The sequence below is a fragment of the Siniperca chuatsi genome, linkage group LG14 (assembly GCF_020085105.1).
Source record: "Siniperca chuatsi isolate FFG_IHB_CAS linkage group LG14, ASM2008510v1, whole genome shotgun sequence".
NCBI lineage: Eukaryota > Metazoa > Chordata > Actinopteri > Centrarchiformes > Sinipercidae > Siniperca > Siniperca chuatsi.
This window is the reverse complement of record NC_058055.1, coordinates 12,339,072-12,361,861: the sequence shown is the minus strand read 5'-3', so window position 1 is coordinate 12,361,861 and position 22,790 is coordinate 12,339,072. Positions and strand designations below refer to the sequence as shown.

At 38.2% G+C, this 22,790-nt stretch overlaps 3 protein-coding genes across 4 annotated transcripts; all 3 read right to left on the bottom strand.

Moving 5' to 3' along the window:
* Positions 1–64: 64 nt before the first annotated feature.
* Positions 65–4,994, bottom strand: LOC122887929 (organic solute transporter subunit alpha-like). Its single transcript, XM_044221639.1, has 8 exons — positions 4,581–4,994; positions 3,945–4,096; positions 3,657–3,730; positions 2,556–2,714; positions 2,236–2,347; positions 2,006–2,152; positions 1,307–1,412; positions 65–1,197 (listed from the first exon to the last, which is right to left on the bottom strand). Exons 1-8 carry the CDS (start codon positions 4,654–4,656, stop codon positions 1,037–1,039), a joined length of 987 nt encoding a protein of 328 aa, XP_044077574.1. The 5' UTR covers positions 4,657–4,994; the 3' UTR covers positions 65–1,036.
* Positions 4,995–8,391: 3,397 nt separating this feature from the next.
* LOC122887927 (palmitoyltransferase ZDHHC20-B-like) lies at positions 8,392–15,430 on the bottom strand. 2 transcript variants are annotated; one of them, XM_044221635.1, is made up of 13 exons: positions 15,253–15,430; positions 13,761–13,787; positions 13,512–13,606; positions 13,261–13,381; positions 12,469–12,538; positions 12,093–12,125; positions 11,836–11,956; positions 11,106–11,238; positions 10,884–11,010; positions 10,512–10,598; positions 10,344–10,417; positions 10,151–10,197; positions 8,392–10,063 (listed from the first exon to the last, which is right to left on the bottom strand). In XM_044221635.1, the coding sequence occupies exons 1-12, from the start codon at positions 15,413–15,415 to the stop codon at positions 10,154–10,156; spliced, it is 1,095 nt and encodes a 364-aa protein (XP_044077570.1). In that variant the 5' UTR covers positions 15,416–15,430; the 3' UTR covers positions 8,392–10,063; positions 10,151–10,153. The 2 variants fall into 2 exon arrangements, with proteins under 2 accessions (XP_044077570.1, XP_044077571.1); XM_044221636.1 differs by lacking the exon at positions 11,836–11,956 and having other exon boundaries at positions 11,106–11,239.
* A 1,424-nt stretch (positions 15,431–16,854) lies between these two features.
* Positions 16,855–21,484, bottom strand: LOC122887926 (choline-phosphate cytidylyltransferase B-like). Its single transcript, XM_044221634.1, has 8 exons — positions 21,191–21,484; positions 19,995–20,094; positions 19,430–19,546; positions 19,012–19,163; positions 18,821–18,899; positions 18,579–18,721; positions 18,295–18,483; positions 16,855–17,329 (listed from the first exon to the last, which is right to left on the bottom strand). The coding sequence occupies exons 1-8, from the start codon at positions 21,269–21,271 to the stop codon at positions 17,069–17,071; spliced, it is 1,122 nt and encodes a 373-aa protein (XP_044077569.1). The 5' UTR covers positions 21,272–21,484; the 3' UTR covers positions 16,855–17,068.
* Positions 21,485–22,790: the final 1,306 nt, after the last annotated feature.

Here is a 22,790-nt window from a genome sequence, read left to right as displayed (position 1 = left end):
TGTGTAACAGATTTACAGTCCCCACAACATGAGAAATACATGTCCACAGAGACACACACACACATTAACACAAATGAATAGGTGTTTTTATTCACTGTTCTTTAGGCAAATGTAAAAATGTTGTTCTTCCACACACAAATATTCATAAACCTGCATAATCCCAGTCCAAAGGACCAATTTGCCAATTTTCAACCTTTCATCCTTTCTATGTTTGTCCCAGTATGACATGCTGTCACACGTCTCTGTACATTGTGTACATTTGTAGGAAGGCTCTGTTCCTCTCCTCCAGATCACAGATCAAAAAGCACTATCACCCCAATGTCTCTAATAATTCTTTATCTTTTTTAAATTAATAAAGCTTAAAGGAATAGTTTGTCATTATGGGAAATACATATATTTACTTTCTTGCTGAGACTTACATGAGAATATTGATACCACTCTCATATCTGTATGGTAAATACTGTACGAGACACATTAACAAGAGTCCAGGAAGTCTCTGCCCCCAACCAAGAAAAAGTCCTGCACAGAACCCCCAGTAAAAACACTTGTCGTTTTAACACTTTAACACTGGTTTTTGCAGATTAAACAAACGAGCTATAACGTGTTGGTGAGCTTTAGAGGTGCTGGTAGGTGGATTTTTTTTTTTACTTTTGGGCAGTGACAGACTAGCTGTTGAAAAACATGTAAACAATTCAACAGTCAACATCCCTTTCCAGAATCAATGTATTTACTCTGGATAACCCACACTGTGGACAGTCTTCAGAGGGACTATTTCTTGGACAGAAAGTAGTTATTTGGGTGAATCAACCCTTTAAGTTCTGTCACCTTCAGGATACAGATATTGTCAGTGAGTGATGTGTGAAAAGTACAAACAAATAGGGTTTAAAGTAGTGATGTTCTCTCCCCTAACATTTGAGTGACAGAATGAGGTAAAATGTTATATCAAATGAAAACAGTGTGTCAGACTCAAGTTGGACTATTGGGTGAACTTAGATGATCTGATACATCACTAAAGAGCAGTGCTGACTTCCACTCTTTAGACATCATGCTCCACCCGAGCAGCCTGCAGGGCAACTTTGGTATTTTGGTCGTTGTCGTGTGCCTCAGAGGGAAGTATGTCATATATACGACGGTACAAAAACCGATTGACCAGAGTGATGATGAACATCTCCATGATCATCATCTGCTGACTCAGCACTGCGAGAGCGAGAGAGAGAGAGAGAGAGGAAAATCAAGGTTTCAGATGGATTATTTCACTTCACACATCAGCAGTGGATGCAGCAACACATTCAAAGATGTTTCTTACTGGATCCACGAGCTTGAGAGGAGAAGGGAGGGGCACAGGCGATGGTTCCATCCAAGGCCAGGATGTTAATGATTGATGTTTGCAGCTGACTCATTACAAGTATTAGCTAAGGAGAAAACAAATACTTGATCAGTTACATACTGAACATACAGTATACATGCAGTTAAAGGTGCACTGTGTAGCATATCTAAATATCTACATTTTTCAGTAGGAGTTTGGTGTTATGACACCAAACAAATGCAACTACAGCTAAAGTGACTGCTGTTAAAACTCTACTGTATGTCAAACCAGTGGTTATTTGTAGTGTTTGTCTTTCTCCAAACTGAGATGATTTCCCATACACCTTGTTGCTCTTTCAATGTAACATTTTCTGTTTTGCTTCACTGAAAAGGATGAACACGCTGGGAGGGATTTCTCTACCAGTCTCTCACTCACTCCATTATCTGCTATTATAAGAAACTTAAGAAAAGGAAAACAAGGACGATAAACTTAAATTATGCAGTAAAAACAGCAGTGCTCTTATCCCTTTGAGCCATAAAGCAATGAAACAATTTGACATTTGATTTAATGTAAGTATACCGAGAGAGGTTTTTCCATGCTGGATGAAGACAAGCAGGATAAATACAAAATATCCAGGTATCTTTTTTGCAACTGACTGAGCACTGTAGCATACATATGGTATTGGTTGTGCTGACTTACTTGGTACATGGCATACTTGGGCACAATATTGAGGCTGCGTAGAAAGCTGTTGGTGTTCATAAAGATGATGGCAACAGGCCAAAGGGAGATGATAGTGAGAATGCCAATGAATGGGTTAATCCAAATGGCCGTACCAGTGATCTCTAGCTGAAAGAGAAGCAAAGAAATATTTAAACTTCATTTAATTTTCAGTACAATCACATATGTAGAGAAGCATTTCAAATACTTACATCAGAGAGATCAAAGTTGCCGTTTGTCCACAATATTATGGCGAGGACAGAGAGCACCGTCTTTAGGATTGCATACTGAAGAGCACCCAACTTCAGCCAGAATAACAATCGCCTGAATGATCCCATCCAATGAAAGATCCACATTAGAAAATGTATACAATAAAAAGACAATATATAAAGAGTATATAAAGAATGGCAATATAAACAGGATTAAATTACCTTAAAAATCTCAATCTAAGAGCAGTAAAGGACACAGGCTTGAGTTGTTAGAGCCATAACAGTAATGCCCAGACTGTATTTGTATAAACAGGTATAAATACCGTGACATGGGCACGTGGGGTAAACAGGGGCAGCAGCAGCAGCAGGGTCCTGTGTTGATCCTGAAGGTTTTACCAGAAAACCGCTCCAGAAAAACACTGCTGCCCCCCAACTCCTCGATCATCAGAACCAGGACCTTATACACCACGACTGCAAAATAACTACACGGAGAAAGAGAAGTCATTTAGGCCTGTTTATAGAGAGCAGGTATGTAATAATTCTCAAAAATCACTCTGGAGTGCTGAACTTTATTTTCACAGTATGAAGCCCAATGATTTATTTATTACATAAAAACACACCTATTATTGACATGTGAGGACAAATCAAAAACAGCCCTTGTTAATGGATTTTGACTCAGCTGATAAACATAGTGTATTGTATGTACTGTACGTAGAAAGCACATCAAATGTATCACTGGTTAGAGCTGTGGCATAATCTTTGTGTGTGTAATCATTCATCAAGTAGTGATGCAATACAGTGATCTTCAACCAGTTCCTATAAGGCTTTTAAGTTGTCAGGCTTTTATTATGTTTACTCAGCAGTCATTTAGCTGCTACTCTATTCTTACAGTGAGTTCACGGGGCAGTGTCTTGCTAAAGGAAACAGGACTGTTGGATTGAAACTTTTGGGATGTTTGCCCAACCAAAACTAAACTTTTGTAGGTTTTTTTTTATAATCTGGAAGCTGATATGTCAAACAAGATAACACCAGTGTTGAGTTCACTGCACAGTGGGACCTAGCTACCTGTCACAGCTATTAGATAACAGACAAACACTGGTCGCTGGTAGTTTTTGTTGTTTAAAATAAGAAAAGGAAGCAGATAAGAGACATCCGTAAATACAGATTATTTTGTTTGCATTTAATAACAGCTCCTGTGAGGCTTTGATGACACTCCTCTGGCCAAGATTCGTGGGGAATAACAACCTGAGTTTTATTTTACTAAAATGACATGGTGATACATATTTATATCATCATCAATTATCCTAGAATATGGGCAGAAACCATGAAAGAAACCCTCTGCTGTATGCTAAAATACTTAAATTAAAATTAAACTAAAATACTGCCCTGTGTACTAATTTAGGTGTCATTGAGAGAAAATGTACCAATTAGATGTCATGTCTGTGAGCATGACTGCCCTCGGGATCCACATCCCAAAACAAGACATGGTGGCAATGACCTGAAAGAGAGAAATACAATAATGTGCATGAAAACATACAATTGCATTATCAGCAGTACTACTATTTTCTCTGTTTCAATCAGACTTCATGTTGAATTTCAAAGGGCCTTATACCAGAGTTCTTGAAACTTATTCCACAAATGAAGTGGTTGATAATGATTATAATTCTACTGGTTTTAGGATTAGCAGCAACAAAACAGGCCCGAATGCTTACTGGTGCTGCGCCATTTATCCACATGATGGTCGTCTTCTTGGGGTAGGGCAGATTTTTATAAATATAGATGCACTGCTCCAGGTACAGCAGCAGGGAGACGCAGGACATGAAGGTGAGCATAGAGTACAGGCAAAATCCAAACACATCTAGCTCTAAAATAATACCAGTAATAGAAGAGAGGCAGATTATTACATAGTACAGTCCATACATATACGTATTATGGGAAATAAATCCCACACAAAATAGCACAAAACAGATTTTGCTTGGATTATTTTTTTTTTAACTTAAAATAGGGTAGGAATGCTAAGTTAATTCTAATAAGAGGGTATTTCAGCACAATGCGGCAAACAAGCTTTTGTTACTCCTACTGTAGCACATTTAACTCTTACTGTATATTCATGAATGCGTACTATTAAGTCCTAGCAATGCATTTATGTTACTTTGTGGGATATTGTTATATTTTGGAACAGAGGCAAACAAATGATCAAAGAAGAAACCAGTATTATATGGTAGAGGACTCTCAGACACACAGATATAAGTCTGACATTGCTCAGTGGACTGCTAACAGCATTAGCTCAGACTGGTTGATAAGAAAACATTATCAGCAAGCAGGATGTGGTAATGTGGGTCACTTACGCTCAATCACGTCGATGGCCAGCGGGGGCTCTTGTAAACAAGCCGGATCAATGGTGCTGTTGAGGGGTTCCTCCATGGCATGCAGATATTCCTCTTGAGAAATTTCAGTTTAAAAAGAAATGGTCTAGACAATTTAAATTGAACTCAGCTTTCTCTCCTAGTAGCAAATTACTTGTAAATCTGATCAGTAGGTTGTAATTGTAAAATAACAAGGTCTACTTAAATAATCTGTTTTCCCTTTACAATGCAGTGTCAGCCGGTGAATTCTAGTAGCAGGTTCAACAGCAAGTGTACCCTTTAGGTGACTTATAAGAAGTGAAGGTGGGATGACAGGTTCAGAGCTTCCAAGTTTAAGAGAACACCTCCATAAGTAACTGCTGCTCATTCATTCACAGACTTAAGTCACAGTAATTAAAATTACACCAAGGTCAGAGTTTTAGTTAAACGGTGAGACCCAGTGAGTGTGTCAGGAGAGATGAACTTTGACAGGGTGTGTTGTTTCCTTCCCAGTAAATATAAAAGGGTATAAAAAGATAAAGGAATTTCCTTCAAGCTCGGGCTATGAGGAACATATTTATTTTATATTTCAGTTTTAGTGCCTTTAGTACGCATTCAGTATTTACATACAGAACATTATTTTCCCTACATTATTTTGTCACTTTGTGTCGTTCTCTCCCAAATCTTCAGGATATGATTACTGAACTATGCAGAATTATTACAATAAATAGTGTGTTGTCAGCATCGCTCTTATGCAGGCTGTGGTTGATAAGGTCAAAAAACATGCATGGGTGGTGGGACATAAGAGTATATTCAGAAAAATTAAACCTGTTTATTTCAATGGAAAAGATAACCATTCTCTCTAAATGATTAACTGAAGGTTAATTTATTAATCGCTAAATGTCAGTAAGTTAGTCGGAGAAGCAAAAGATAGTGGCAACTTTTAAACATTGGTGGAATGTAACTAAGTACATTACAAATATTGTAATTTTTACTCCACATTTCTCTGACAGCTTTAGTTGCTAGTTACTTTTCAGATTACAATTTTTCATCTCCTTCCTGTCCAGTGAAAACCATGTATCTCCAAATTCGGGGAATTTGAATGTGAATGTTTCTGATACACTGAATGATGGGTTGAGAAAATTCTCCTACTTCTTAAGCTAAATAAACTATAGAAAAAACAACTTGGGGATTAGCTGGAAAATGCATCGTCACAAAGCTGAAAACAGCTCATGAAAAGTATGATGCATTGCTGTATATCAAATCAGAATCAGAATCAGAAATACTTTATTAACTCTTTTGTTACAGCAGCTCACTATCACGTCAGTGCACACAGGAATAGAAGTTCTAAGCAATCAGAATATAATACACTATAATACAGGTAAAATAAATTAAGTACAAAGTGGATATAAGTATAAAATTAAATAAGTGTAAAATACAAAGTGGATTTAGAGGTTGATAAGTATGCACGGTATAATAATACAATGTAATTGTAAAAAAGTGGTAAGTAATAGTGCATCTACCCAACAGTGTATAAAGTAGTTAAAATTAGCTCAACCTCAAACATCTACAGCAGTAAAATGCAACATACACATTAATGCAGCAGTGATATTAATTAAAACACAATTTACTAAAACACTGATAAGGAACATTTTACTGCGGAATGTAAAAAGTAAATTTTGCTGATAATACTTACCTACTTTAACTTAAGGTTTTGAATGCAGGACTTTTACTTGTTTTCACAGTGTGGTATACTTAAGTAAAGGAGCTGAATATTTCTTTCACCACTGCTCTTAAAGGATATAATCAGAATTAAATGAAATTTGGGTGGTTGGCTGAGTGTTGCATTCAGATTGTCCTTCTAACATTTTTTGAGTGAAAAAAAAATTAATGTTGTTAAGTTTTGGCACAGCACAAGTAATCCTTCAAGAATGTCTTGAAGATTTGAGATTGATAATTGGAAAATCCTGGATAACCCTTTATAAGGAAGCTATAAAGGGTTGAGACTCCATCCATCCATCCATTTTCTACCGCTTGGTCCCGTTAGGGGTCGCGGGTGACTGGAGCCTATCCCAGTGACTTTGGGCCTTAGGCAGGGTACACCCTGGACAGTGGCCAACTCGTCGCAGGGCTAACACAGACACAGACAAGGACAGACAACCATTCACTCTCACATTCATTCAATACGGGCAATTTAGAGTTATCAATTAACCTACACATGCATGTCTTTGGACGGTGGGAGGAAGCCGGAGAACCCGGAGAGAACCCACGGTAACACGGGGAGGACATGCAGACTCCACCCAGAGAGATTGTGTGATGTTGGTCTGGTCCGGGAATCGAACCCACGATCTCCTTATTGGGAGGCAGGAGCTTTAGCCGCTCTGCCACCGTGCCACCGTGCACCCCAGGGTTGAGACTCTTACAACTTTATCTGTTGCATTATTATGGAAAGGTGAACGGCACTGAGGTCATTCACCTCTCCCCAGCCAGCCAGCTAATCTTGTTCCCAGCTCACCATGTCCCTGTGCCAGACAATAGGTCAACGAGTGTCAAACACTTGAATGAGCATGTCACCAGTGTCCAACTCTAATGATCTTGAAAAAGTGAAGTCTCGTGTCTCTTTGAACTCTGGCATTTCTACCATTGTAGAAAAGGTTTCAGTCGTAGTCATCTGGACACTGTTTTCAGAATCAAGACGTTTCAGCTCCCATCCGGAAGTCATTCTCAATTGTGAAAATGGTCTGAGAACTCAGAAATGTAAGCTACTGTGTGTTGCTTAAGCCCTGCCCTCAGGGCAGCTGTTAAAGTTGTATCTGTATATCACCAGCACTTACACTGCAGTTAAACCATTTCTTATGACTGTTGACTTTTTTAATGTCAAGTTGAGGGCTATATATTCATGCCATTCATGATGGATATAGAATTCGGTAATTTTTGCTTAAAAGGTTCATTTTCATGGGGCTGAGGCCTCATGATTCTCTTTATTGGGAAGAGAGTATTGTTCCACATGTTCCTCATTTAGCATCTCTTCTACAATAGTTTGAAGATGGAAAATCCACCATTGAATTTTATTTAGCCTAGCAAATATCACAGTGACATTTTTTCCTTGGTGGCCACACAGTATGGAGCTCCAGTGACCACTTCAGACTTAACAAGACTGAGAGTCTACAGCCATGTTAGCGGCTCTATGAGACTGCACTCAGGCACAATGGTGCTTCGAGCAATATGCTAACGTCAGCATGCTAATGTATAAGGCTTAATATGTTCACCATTGTTTAGCATATTAGCATGCTAACAGTTGATAATTAGCACTAAAGACAAACTACAGCTGAGATTAGAATGCCATGTAAACCAAAGTATTGGACAAACTGAAATTTTGACCTGATGATGGCGCTAGATGAAAAGTTCAGGGATCACCAAAATTGCATTTCATCCTGAGGGGAAAATGAATGTATGCAACTAAATTTTTTTGCAAATCATCCAATAGTGGTTGAGTAATTTTACTAAAAGCCAAAAATATAAACCACAAACACACTATTTTCCCTATTGTGTCATTACAGCTGTGACTGTCACATGAAACATTATGAAAAAAGCAGATATAACCCCAATTTGACTATTAATTTAAATATGTTATTTGACTGGAATCTGGACAAATTTATAGTTTTCAGCCGGTTATGACAGACATCCGAAGAGGTATGGCTGTAATCCACAAAGTCAGAGTGTGGAGATTGTTTCACAGTCAAGTGAGAATTTTAAATTCCTCTAATTTGTAACAAATCACAGCACACCTGTGTTTAATATGAAGAATCACATCTTATAGTTTCATAATTTACATTTATTGTTACAGAACAATGAAGATCACCCTGCATGAATAATGTTGTCTCATTAAAACAGCAGTTCTTTACAGGCCTAACTACATTAGCAGCTCTAGCTGCTTGGTTCAGACAGTGAAGTTAGTTATAAAACTACTGTGAGGTACTGTGAGTACATTCACATGGGCTACCACTCAATCAGTAACATCTACTCATTATTATTATATATATTATGTACATATTATTATATCTACTGATCAGTCAGGCAAGCCCCACATTGTGCTGTGCATCATTTCCACTAAAAGGAATGTAATATAATGAAACAGCTGCCAGGAGCACAGAGAGGAGCATTTATGATGACACTAGACTACTCTTTCATAGCTAGTATATAAAGTCCACCTTATCTCACCTGGTTCAGGCTCAAGGACACAGTGGATCAAATGTCCCTGACCTTTCTGACAATATACATTATTGTGGTTTCATTTTGTGCTCTTACTTTCCACCTTTCAAATAAATCTTTATAATATATCCGGAAAAACAAATGGAAAGGACACAAATCAAGTTTGATTAATTTAACAAATACATACTGCAGCAAACGATTGATCATGAAAATTAAAACGTTCTGAGGCCTACTTAACAAAGAGGACAAACATGACCGTCCATACTTTTTTTTTAAACTAAATAAATATAAATAAAACAAATAAGCCATTACAATCAAATCAAAAGATACAGAAGACACTGCAATTAATTTATAAAAGCTTGAAAACAATTAAATTACATACATTTATAGTGCAATGAAAAATGGCAATCTCATTGATAAGTACTCTGCATTATATGTAATCTATTGGTTATGTGTCTTAAATAATTATTTGAAATGAGATGAAACCATTTTAAACTGTAGTTAAACTGGATTTGGTCCTCACATTTAAGCTTATATCACCTGCGTGTTTGACCACAGTATAAAATTTGAACTGTAAAAAATAAATATCTCAAAAGTGTAAACAGAAAGACCTTTACATTTATTCAATCATGTAAACTGTAAACTAAATTAGACCATCTGATAATGGACTACTGGTCTGAATAATTGCACTGTGCTTGGAGTTTAAAACTGATAAGATATTCTGCACACTGTTGACAGTGTTGAAATGTTGTTGTGAGTTATCATACAAATCTCGCTTTAGTGGTTCCCACTGCTCTACATCAAGCACAACCCGACTTGAGGCTTAGTTATTAATGCTTGATTAATACTGACAAAAGGATGATTCTCTAGTTGACATGTATAATGTGATTAATCAATGTAGATAAACACAGACAATGTAGATATACATTGGCTCGGGGGTGGGGGAAAACAGTCCCAGAGTTTTTCAGATGCAATAACAACAAAACATTATTTGAATGTCTTTGGCTCAAAACAAAGACAAAACCTGTGAATCACCTCTTCTTCAGACTGGTGCAGTCTATGAGGTCTCTGTACAGTCTCTGTTGACATGATATTGTTGTGGTGCTAGTTTAAAAAGCACACTAGATGAAGGATGGTCCATTTAATGTGCATACAAAACATGTGGCTTGAGGCTGCACTGTCAAACTCTAAATGAGGGTGGAGGATGGCTCCTGTAGTGGTGTTGATGCTCAAGGCATCATTGTTGACGAGCTCTTTACTGATGAGGCTGCGACCTGCAGCAACAGCCAACAAAGTACAAATCAACACAGGAGGAGGACAAACCAGCAAAACTCTACAGTATTCATGTAATGTCCACATACCTGCTATGGCTCACTCTCCATAGTCACAGAGACTATCTGGCCTCCATCTGAAAGGAAACAGAGAGGACACAAGAGATGGTTCAGGAACTGTTAAGCGTTGCTTTTTTAACAGAAAAGTAATTACAAAAAACACTTAAATATAAGCCATCAAAATGCAAAAAATGAAATGTGAGAAAAAGCATCAACAACATACCAATTTTCTCTTTGCTGTCTATGTGTTGTATATTGTTACCAAGCACACAAGAGTTGGCCTCCCCATCAGCAGGGCTGAGATTAAAGTCACATTAGAGATTAACATCTAGCAAACAAAACTTAAAAGGAAACAGGTTAAATATTTCAAAAAGAAACAAACAATACTAGCCTTTTGCCATTTTGCTGGAGGACACTGTTTGCTTGTTCAGGATCTATGTGTAGCAATCTGGTAACAAAGGAATGTCCATCTCCCAGACTGATAAAAACAGATAAAAAACAGCATTAGTAAACATGTTAGCAATGGATGGATTCAGGGTTAAATCGTACTTTGGGCACAAGTATTTTTTCTTATTTTCTCCACTCCATTAAAATAGCTTTACTGTAACACTAATGATAGATATGGAGCTTATAAATCTGCTAATACAGAGCTAATTAGTGTAGCACAGTGTTGACATAACAGCAGTGCTGTCTATTTATTTGCATCATTGCGATTGCTAAGGGGATTGATAGCTGCAGTTATATCAGGTCAGAGTAGACTCACCTTGAGAAAACAGGAAACATCCAGTACTTTGCTTGCTCTCCGAACACCTCAGATACATTTCGGCTAAAGCCCAGAGAAAACCCGTTTTTGTCTGGACCGTTTGTGAAGACAGGAGCTCTAAAAGCCTCTGAAAATGGATATAAAAACATATTTAGCTTTTCAGTGGCACCTTTTAAAGGATACAATCAGATCTTGAATTAGATGACATTTATCTATAGATACCTATAGTGGTCCTGTTCTTTCCCACAAGCCAAAGGTGGTAGCTGAGAAGTGACAGGATGCTGATAAAGAACAGGGCCGCCACGAAAAACAGAAACAAGATGTGGAATTTGGCATGCGTGTCAGGCAGCTGTTTCTTCAGACAGAACAAAAAGAACAAAAGTGTTAGCCTTGTCAGTGTGCAAGTATATTTCTTGTCCTCATGTCAAGTCATCTTTGCCTAACAATTGACTGCAGTAAAGTAGAAAATTAAACATTTTATTATTTTGTTGCCTGAATACAACATCGCCTTTAGTATATTTTTGCTATAACACAATATACTCCTTCACTGTTGGACTACGTGACAGGAGCCATTGTCTTTTGCAAAGCAGTATCCTGAAGTAGATCCCCTTATAAGTGATTGCATGACATACTTGTGCACCACAGTGACACATTTGTAAACCAAGTGGACGATATCTTACGATGCAGATTAGTTGCTGATCACATGCCTCACCACAGCCTGGCTGCAATCATTTTTTTTTTTTTTTTTAAATTGAATTCAAGAAGATGCAAGTTATTAGATTTTTGTTCAAAATAGCAATATTTGTACATTTAAAAGAAAGCATGTTAATAGTTTTTAAACTCAAGGCTGCCATGGCGATCTTATGAGTAAAATGGGCTTCAAAAAGGTCCTACGCAAGAGCATGCCGATTTTAAAAAACAAAAACAAAAAAGAGGAAGTTTCTGTACTTACGGTCCAGAATTTGATGAAATATTGGATGACTGTAGCACAAATTACTACACAGTAGAGTGAGGCGTAGGCCAAGAACAAGACAAAGTACTTGTAGTTTGAGAATCCAACACAGTTATTTACCCTGGAAGAAAACACGACAGAAACATGAGACAGAAAGTAAAATATGCTCATCTCTCTACATTTGCTTTAAAAGCAAACTTAGCTCATAAAGGAGTTAAAAACCAGCTTAAATGCAGAGTTAAATGAGAAAAGCCTACCAGGGGCAGTGATGGTCCATTTTCAGCACACACCTTGAAGAATGAGAATAAGGAAAACACATCATATTGGTGGTGCTCAATATCTAAAAAAAAAAGTTAGGTTGTACATGAAAAAGTGGGTGAATATATAATTTTAAAACCCTGGCACCATTAGCAGCAAAAACAAACACTCTGTTTAATCATTTATTGTTTTATTTCTCAGCAGCAACACATTTGCATGTTCCCCCCTGTTTTCTCTTCACTTTCTGTTTCCAGAAGCTGCAGTTTTCGGATGTTTGCGAACATAAAATCAGAGTGCGAATCAGTTTAAACACAAAGTAAAAAATGAAAATAAAAGCCATAAATTATACAGTGTGTACACTTAGAAAACACTCACATCTCACAGGTTGAGCAGTGATGGCAGCGGTCAGGTTTGATTACCTGGCAGTGGTCGCAGTATCGGATGGCTATTTAGAGAAAATTAAATTAGAATTACTACTGTACAGTCTATGCCCCAGACACAGCGCTCTTATATGAAAGACTGCACTATCACGTTGAATGTGACGTAGTTTATATTTCAACAGAACAAGAATTTGAGGTGTATTCTGCATTTTGAAGACTTTGAAGACTTTTCCATTGTTCCATATAAGTTTAATAAAAGCTTGAATATAAATATGAGGGCACAGCATTATCTTTATAAAGTGTATTTTCAAATGTCCCTGTGAAACCAAGTAGGTGAGATCATGATTGTTGATGAGTAGACGAGCAAGGTGTGGCCTGTAGAGGAAACGAGGTGCACCTGAGTCCAATTAATCCTCCTGATACATACAGTTCCGTAAACACAAGACAAATGAGCATGATAGCAGCAACAGCTTATAGTGTGTCTCAGAGTACTTCCTTTTATAAAGATATAATCAGTATTGCACTTTTATCCTAAAGGGGAAGACACAATGTAGCAACATATTTGCCCAATTTCATTTGTATTGCTTATTTTCTTCAGTGCACGTGAGTGACAAACATGAACTGAACGATGAGGAAAGTGTCTCTGTGAGCTTCCTTCTTTACTAGAGGTAACAGTTAAACAGCGACTTAACATAGTTTTCCCCGGTGGTACGCTTCTAAGCAACTACTGGGCGTTAAAATAGTAAGACAACCACAGTTAGTTTTGCTGCTGTGGTGAAAGCCTCACCTCCTCCTGCCGTGCGTGTATACACAGGTAAATTCCTCGCCACTTTCTTCAGAATCTCTTGTTGTGTTTCGGCTCGCTCCTCTCGCTCATACAGTTCCTTCTCTGCTCTGGGCAGACCGAACTGTCAGAGAAAGCCCAACAAATAACATATTGTAAACTTGTTTTGGACAGTCTTGCAAAGGTTTTTTGTGAAATTATTAGTTTTCTATACATGTATATCCACCAAATCCTCCTGTAAACTCTTGGCTTACCGCTTTTGAGGGGCTAGCTGGTCTGGACCTGATAGTTTTCCAGTAAGACCATATAAACATGGTGAGGAAAATGTGAAAGATGACCAAATAGCTGACTGTTGAAACAGAAAAAGTTTGATTTGCAGATACATTGGCATCTCTGACAATCTTTGCTATGAACAATTAACATGAGACAAATTACAGTATCAAACATGTGAATGTAAGTAATGTGAATGGAGAAAATGAACAGTGTGTGGGGGTATCACTTACTTCGTTCTGCATTATTTGGGATTGTATCTACATAAGGCAAAGACAAACATATATTAGCAGTAATGAAAGTCCTAAGAATGCATGACTACACATCCCCCACCACACACACACCACCCCTGTCTCACACCATGTGGCAGCAGCCTGGCACGGCCAGCAGTGACCCACCCATAACAGAGAGCTTTGTTTAAGCAGCAGGGATGTCCCTGTCTTGACCACAGCCGCTGAGTTACAGACATAACTACAGCACAGCTACATGCTGATAATGGTATCATCAGTTCCATGCTGAAACTAACTATAAAACAACTATTGTGAGTGCAGGGTCACATACTGATCAATATCTATGTGTTTAAAAAAATACATCAAGACCATCAATACTCACGTAAACTGAAGTGACCTGCTTGTTTAAGCCTGGATGATCACATTTGATTAAAGTAGGAAATTAGCCTGTTTACAGCACCAAAAATGATTTTAATAACCTAGTCTAGTCTCTTCGTCTGAATCAATAATTTGAATGTTTTGGGGATTTTATGGATTTTAAAATCTCGCTATTTGATCATAATCACTTAAGAGCACCTTTTTGTGTTGTGTTGCATGTAATTCATTCAATTACATATTAATGACCACAGCAAAGTGTGTGTATTTTTAACACCAATATTTAGGTGAAGGTGGTTTGGTTGCTTACTCCTAAAACAAAACGTTGAACAACAGGCGCTTTAAAAGATGTCAAACCCTTTCATTCTTCTCCCCATAGACAATGAACAACACAATGAACAGCGCTTCAGATGGTTAAATTACAGCCATCCCGCATTATGGTTAACATAAAGATTTTACAGCTGGCTCCCAAGGTTTGTCCATTATGCTCAAACAACAACAATTATTATTATTATTAATTTAATTTATAAAATATCAAATTGTGATCAATTTAAATTAAAAAACATACAACAACAGGAAATAAACCTATTTAAAATTCAACAAAATTTTAAAGGAATCAAAGGAGCTTAAATTAGAGAGCTAACGTGTCCATTCATTCACAATACACTGTACATTTAAACAGAAAAAAACATCTGAGAAAGTTTTAGTATCTCTTGCACCTTCATACCAATTAACTGGCATTGTAATGTCTAATGTTACTAAATGTATTACAACGATCATGGTGAAATTACTAACTGATGATTGTACACGCAGACAGAGACTGTGTTTCCTCTCAACAAAAGTTGCCCGATTATGTTAATGTTATAAAGCCTACATGGCTGTGATGAAGAATTGCGTGTATGTCAATGGATAAACAATCAGAAACAAAAGGATCTGGTTTAATATTGTCCTGAGCTTTAACCGCATGTAACGTCATACAGTATGCAGCCTGAGGATGATTTTAAATCTCACTTCAACTAACTTAACGTTAGCTTATCAAAGTTGGCAAGCCTGACACTGTCAGCACAAGCAGATATCCGCCCCTCGACAGCTAAATACTAATAAAAGTGAGTGTACTTACAGACACAGAGCTCCACAACATAAGCGTAATAAGACCAACCAACAACCAGGTTTATAAACAGGACAGGTATCCAGTTCAGAGCCCGTTTGCAGCACCTCAGTGCATGAGAGGGCGCCATCTTTAATCCGAAGAAGACATTAGCGCTGGGTGACGTCACATCCATGGTTTTAACCTGACGCTTAACGACACTCGGGAGCATGCGCAGATATGTTTGTAGTTCTCAAGCGTCCCACATGTAATTTGAATATAATTTTAACGCTAGTTTGATACATTGCACTCAGAAGTCTGCTTTGACTTGACTACAGAGTCTTCAGATGATAAAACACAATGACAGATCAAAGCAATGCCCTGCCATGAGTACTTTTAAACATGCCAGACGATTAGACTGCGCAAAGTGGACATCCAGCATCTCACTATCTTTGTTTGGCTTTGTAAATAAACTATTTCTTTAATCACAGGCTATTCATTCATATCCCTTCAAATATTTTTATATTATGATCAAGAACATGCTGAAAAGTTAAAACAACTCAATTTATAGTAAATAGAAAATGTAGGCTACTCATTTTACACAGTTATTTAAAGTACCCAATTTCAAAGAGTTCAGTTTAAAGATGCACTAATTAATTATTTTGGCCACTAACTCGACATCTTCTCTCTCCTGTAGTTTTGTGCTTTCTCATCGCTCTCCTCTCTCCTTCTGTCGCTTTCAGCAGGTATTTCTGCCTCCGGAGCTGCAGAGTCTGGATCTGTGATTGTGGGCCTCCTACTGCTCCCATGTTTCTGCTTGACAACTGCTACAACAAAGAACTTGAACAGTTGCTTATTTACACATTCAGCAGTTGTGGAGCAACTGCTAAATTCTCCACTTTGTTCACCAGCTAGTTGCTAGCTTTGTCTGTCTGCCATTTGGTGCTGAGCAGGTAGTGTACAGTGGGGTTTTAGAGCATTTTTGTTTTGTTTTTTACTGAAAACAGCTGCATGCTGTGGCTGAAAACATTGAATTTGCTGGCCAGACAGCTAAACAATGAGCTAAAACTCACTATAAAGCTCCATAAAGCCGAGCTGTGGATTCAGGTGATATTTCTCTGTAGGTTCATCAGTAGGAGCAACCCCTTTCATATTGTTTTCACATTCTCATTTGCTACGTTGTTACTATTAAAAAATATAGATTATAGCGACTTTAAGGACTCATTAAAGCAGCATTTCGACTGTTTCAGTGGATTCACGTCCATATCATGATTCAGACTCAGTCTAGCTGTTAGCTCTGATGAACTGTGGGGATATATTGCTTCTAATATATGTGCTGAATGTGCTGATTTCGTTCAACTAAACACCCATTTGGCCTGTCATCTTTAGACCTACATAAAATGATCTTAGATTGCATACAATTTTTCAACTGCCTTCCAAGCTTACAGGAAGTGTGTTTCCAAGTAGGACATTAAATGAAACATTTGGGTTGAAGTCTGAAAAGTACCATTCTGTATGGATGAATAAAATTTATTAATACTCAATTACAAATTCCTTTGAGGGTACTTTGAGTGTGAGTATGTGTTATGTATTTAGCTACTAGACATATAGAAGAGTAACAAATGACAAATCACATCCAAGCAAAATTTTAATGTTCTCTTCCTTTTTTCAGTGAAGAAATATTATGTACATCATGACATATTGCACTTGCACTTGAATAAACCCGTAGTAAAGTACTTCCTTTTTATTTGTTCATTTTAATTAATCGCCTCCTTAGACATATTATATTCCAGATTAATGACTAAAAGCCCGTAAGAAGACCAATAAAGATGACCAAAGCATGATGAACTCATTGTACATGTCTACTGTTTGTGGAGGCAGCTTTGAGAGAGGAGCGTGTCCCCTTTTTAGTCGAGGAGGGGGAGGATGGAGAGGAAGAAGGGGAGAGAGAGGGGGATGGGGATGGTGAGGTGGAGGCAGAGGCAGAGGCAGGATAGGAGTCAGGAGAAACTGAGCGTCTTCTGGTGGGACTGCTGCTGGGGGAGCCACGGGGTGAGGAGTAAGGTGACAGGGCCTGGAGCATACGGCCACTCTGCTCCTGGATCGCATGCTAAACAAGGACAGAGACAGAGGAAAGTTTTACTGTGTTGTAATGTTCTGCTTTGTTGCAATGGTTCAATGCATTATTTTGTGATCCACAGTTCCCCAGAGCAATGTGGCCAGTGGGCCGCATAAACCAAGTGATCCCAGGCACTGAGAGACAAATATGCACTGCAGAAGTGCAGTGTTGTTGTGAGTTATAGGTAATAATAATTTTTATTCTTAATTTGTGGGGTGGTCCATTGTATAAGCCAGTGGCGGTCCTTGATGTTTTGGTGCCCTAGGCAAATTCTCTATCTAGTAGCAGTTCCTGAGTGCACTGAAACTGTGGATGTAGAGACAACTATCACATTTTTCATACTGAAGAAAACATCTAAACACGATGAGTATGAGGCAAGACCTGAAGTTATAAGAAGCTTTTTTTTTTATAAGTAAGCAGCTCTATAATTGTTGAATGTGCAATAGTGAGCAAGGTGAAGCACTTGCTCTTTGATTCTGATACAGAGACCACAAAACCTGATGTTTACCACTGTAGCTTAAAGGAATAGTTTGGCATTTTTGGAAATTCGCTTATTGCTTTCTTTCCACTTTCTTTTGATACCATTCTTATATCTGTCCGTTCAATCTGAAGCTGGTTAGCTTAGCTTAGCATAAAGCTTAGCTTAGCATAAACACTGTCACAACATCCTCCTACTACCACCTCTAAAGCTCACTGATTAACATGTTATATCTCGTTTGTTTAATCCATACAAAAACAAAGTGTAAAAATTACAATTTGTGGTTTTATGGGGGTTGTGTGCAGGACTATTTTTTGGCTAGGCGCAGTGACTTACTGGAGTCTCCAGTGGTTGTTTGGCAACCACACGGTGATGACAAGACTTAAGCAAATTATATCAGTTCTATGTATTTATCAAAATAATAGCTTTCCCTCTTTTCACAGTGTGTTCTGACGATTAAATGTAAAAGTAAACGTGCCCAGGCTCCATCAGGTCCAAAAAGCTCCAGGAAGTTGCCAATGAATTCTCGCGACTTCTCTTCCCACTTGTGGATGAGGTCTTGGCTCTTCTCTTCCACTCTGTAAACAAAGTGTTTAGACTTTTCCTCCACTGTACGGACAGTCTCTTTCATCTTGTCCACCTGGTTCTGGAGCCGGTATTTCTTGTCCTGTCAGTAAAAGACAAAGTAAGTGACCATCAGTACATTTGTGATTTTTATGTATTGTTTGTTTTTTTAAGTCAACGAAATATAATTTCACTAACATTAATGAATCCAACATTCAGTTCTCGGGCTGTGTAGCCTCTTTGCAGGTTGCGTCGAACATAGATGTCATAATCTCGGACGATACGAGTGATCAGATCAGATGTGGAGATGCCTTCTGTCCTCTCAGTGGCCACAAACATCCCTGACATTGAAACATTAATGATTAAATCAAGAGATATGAGAAATGACAGAACTAGAATTCATTATGATGGGTACTTGATATGAATATTCATATCTTCACCTGCTTCCTTGATGTGTTTATAAACATCCTCTGATCCAGCAGAGGTGTAAGGGATATCATCATGGGCCACAAAGTCAATCTGTGAGTGTAACATTACAGTGTTCACACTGACAGAACACCAGATATCTTTGTTGTTGTCGCTGTATGACATTGTAAGAAGCTGTGTGTCAAGTGACTGCGTGACCTTTGACCTTATGTTTCTTGAGGAACTCTGTGGTAAGTGTCCAGGGGGCGTCCCGCACCACCTCGTCAACGTAACGGCAGTGCCTCAGGGCGTCGTAGCGTTCGTTCTCTGTCATCACCGTGTAGCCCTTAAACTTGTGGGTGAGTTCGTCACTGCAGACTAGGGACACAGAGACAGAGAAGACCTGTTACATGGACATGTCTTAGACAAAGACTGAAGTAAGAATTTATCTGGAATTACTAAACTGGAAGATTTGGCCCAAAGACCCGTAAGATTTTGGTTCTTTAAATGCCATTTTGTTCTACGTTTAGGATTCATGTCCAGCTAATGACACACCATTTAACTTTTCCAGTGTGTTTTTACTGCAGGTTTTTCTGTATCATTTCTCTTTCATGCAGAGAGAGGGAGTAAGATCCGTACTTTACCTCCTACTATCAGGTATGTGTTGGGGAACACGTTTTTGGCCTGCATCAGAGCTCGAGCATGCCCCGAATGGAAAAGATCAAAGATCCCATCAGCGTAGACTCGCACAGGACGATGAGCTACAAAATAAGAAATATGAAAACATGTCTTTAAATACCAACATGACATTACAACACCTCACTTTCTCTGTTCTATTATTTATAGAGATTTACTGATGTGGTATTCTGAAGCTGATGCCAATTTCTGAACTGCTAAAAAAAGACCTTAATACTTTTATGCTGTTGCTAATTATTTAGTCGAATGGCGTGACACATTCCTGGAGAAAAAGATCATAATAATACCAACCCTACAATCAGACAAATAACAAGCAGTAAAACAATATTGTACTGATACTTAAATCATTTTTTACAGCTGATATTAGCTGATACCAACATACTCGAGTTAGTAATTCTCCCTCTAGTCTTTCCTTATTCCTTGCTGCCACTAGCTGGGACTGACAGGATCTCAAGACACTCTCAGTTGCATGACAATTAGCAATGGAAACAAAACACCATTGAGAAGTGTGACCTGGTGTGCCCCTCCGTGCTTGGGCAATGGTCAGCTTTTCACGGGGGATCTCTGATTCACAACCTGTAGACTTGGCAAAAGCAGCTGGCTCCCGCAGAGCCTGAATACAAAGACAAGACAGAGGGAGCAGAGAAAAAAACAACATACGTTTGATCAAATGCTGTATTTTTCCAATTCAGTTCGTCCATCTTCTAACTCACTCATCCTGTTCAGGATCTCAGCATGCATAAGGTGACAGGAAAAGTACAAACTAAACAAGCTGCCATTATATACAGACAGACATAGTCATACTTGCATTTACACCTAAGGACAATTGTAAGGTTTCCAGTTTAACACATTAGGTATTGTAAATTTGCAGGTTGGGAATCCTCACTAGATCTGACAAGGTAAAACAAGATATTATCAAAGCCAGATAAGCACTGATAATATCTTAAAGTCAGATGTAAATGATTTCAGCACTCTGTAATGAGCGTCTTGTTATGTCATGGACTTTGTGTCACGTGTAGAAACATATACACAGCTTTATCTGCTGTGTTGTAAGGTATACTTTGAACTCTGATTCTGCTCAACTGTTTCTCTTAGTGCTTATAGTTATCCATGATTTCCCACTTTACACCTTCAAGTAAGAAGTTAACATACATGCAGGCCTTCATATATTTCCACAATCAAGACACAAATATTAATATGCAACTCATGCACTTAAACTCTATACTTCTAGACTCACAATTCTTTGATACATTTACAGCAATGAAAATTGATCTAAATTGAATTACTTTAAGTCAAAGTATGACTTAATCTATAATTTTTTTATCATGCCAAACAAGTGCCTAATATCCCCTGAGAATAATCATGTATTGCATATATTGAAGACATAAACACGAGTCATGGCTACATCGTCCCACCCGGCTAATCAGCTAATAAAACTTTCCACTCCCAGGCACAAGTCAAATAACCTCAGAGGAAAAGTTTACTTCTGTATTATTAGAAGCCTGTCACATAAAAATACAAGGAAGTATGACTGATACCACTTGTACCTATATTCTCATTTCCAGTGTCTCCACTAAATAATGTCTAAAAACAAACGATTAAAACAACCAGAATCTCCTTTATGGGACTCTAAGTTGTCATATGATTATTATTTGAAGTGTAAGAACAAACGTGGTGGCCGTGTTTCATATTGACAGAGCAGGACTTACCCTGCGAGAGCCTCCTCTTTGGTTCTGTGGGGCCTGTTGTTGCTGGACATTGCTGCCTCGGCCACGTCTCCTTCCAGCCATCCTGGATGTTCTGCTTCCTTGTCTACTAGCAACACCACTGCACCTCCCTGCCGCTCCTCTCAGCTGGCCTAACTAGTGTGCACGGGGGATTTCTAAGCCTGTGTGTGTTTTTAAGTATACATCCCATCAGCCTGCCTGACCCTGATGACGGGAGAACGTAGTGAGCAAAGTTCAAGCCACTCTGGTAAAGGTATTCAGCAGTGTAGATTGCACTTGTCATCAATACTGAGCTTGTGAGGACCTTCTCTTTTTTCATGTACACGGAAGTTTGTAGTAATAGGATGGTGTATGCAATGTTACACTATTAGTACACTCTATAAACTATATGTAACACTCCAGCTAGAAGGGAATGTGAAAAATTATCATGCTTTGAAACATTTCTCACGAGAATAAAGGCTAGCAATAGTTTAACTTAATTTTTATGCTGAAGGTATGTGCCCAGAGCCTTTACATTGGCAGCCTTTGGAACCAAACACACAGCAACAATGTGTTCCAACCTTTCACAAAGCTGTCACAAGTTGCCCAGAGTGCTATGCTGGATATTGTGTAATTTCTGTTTTGAATACAGCTTGGGTACATCTTGAAATCAACGACATTCAATAGCTTACTTGTTATAGTACATTTATTTTTTGACACCACCTGCTACTTTACCATACAGTACAGGCTGTTTACATTACAGCATACACACAAAACCATATTATACTCAATCATTAAGTTACTACAAGGAGTTTTTGGGTTATGAAACTGTCTCAATTTAATACTGATGCCTCTGTATGACCTACATAAGCAAACAAGACCATCAGTGAGAAGTCACCGGGTCAGATTCCCCGCAAAATCAGACAAAATGATTTACCACAAGCACCACGCAGACTGGAAGAGCCTATATTTACATTTTCCCAGGCAAAGTTCACAGTGTGTAGTACATTAGCCAGTTAAAAGGAAGCAGCAGGATATTTTTCTTTAGAGAATTTTATTTTTGACGTTATATTTTGTGGCTATGGCTTATATTGGGGCAGGATCAGCAAAGGGGAAAAGAATTGACCAAAGAACAAAAAACAGCTAAAAGGGACAGTGATAGAGCATGGGTCGGTTATTCAACAGATGGAGAGGGATTTGAAAGGATTCAAAACCGATCTTTGGCTACAGTCCATGGAGGTATAGGTCATGGTGGACATTACTGTAATACAACTGGCTTAACATAACATTTTATGTTGGCCTTGCTACTGAGCTATATCTTGCTGTTGGGTTATTATTATGAAGACATAATATTACTAGAGAATGTTAATACTGAGCAACCGAATCTGTTAGTTGTAGGCTTACATGTAATCTAGGTGTATGAATGATACAAAAACAAAGTTTACTTTGTTTCACCATCATCATATTAGAGTTATTAAACATACATAGCCACAAATAGATACATTACCTCATCGCTATTCATCCTGCAAACAGCTGTAAAAAAAAAAAAAGTAGTTAAAAATAAGTTGCATCTTTCTTTCACTCTCTTTCAAAACAAGCGCAC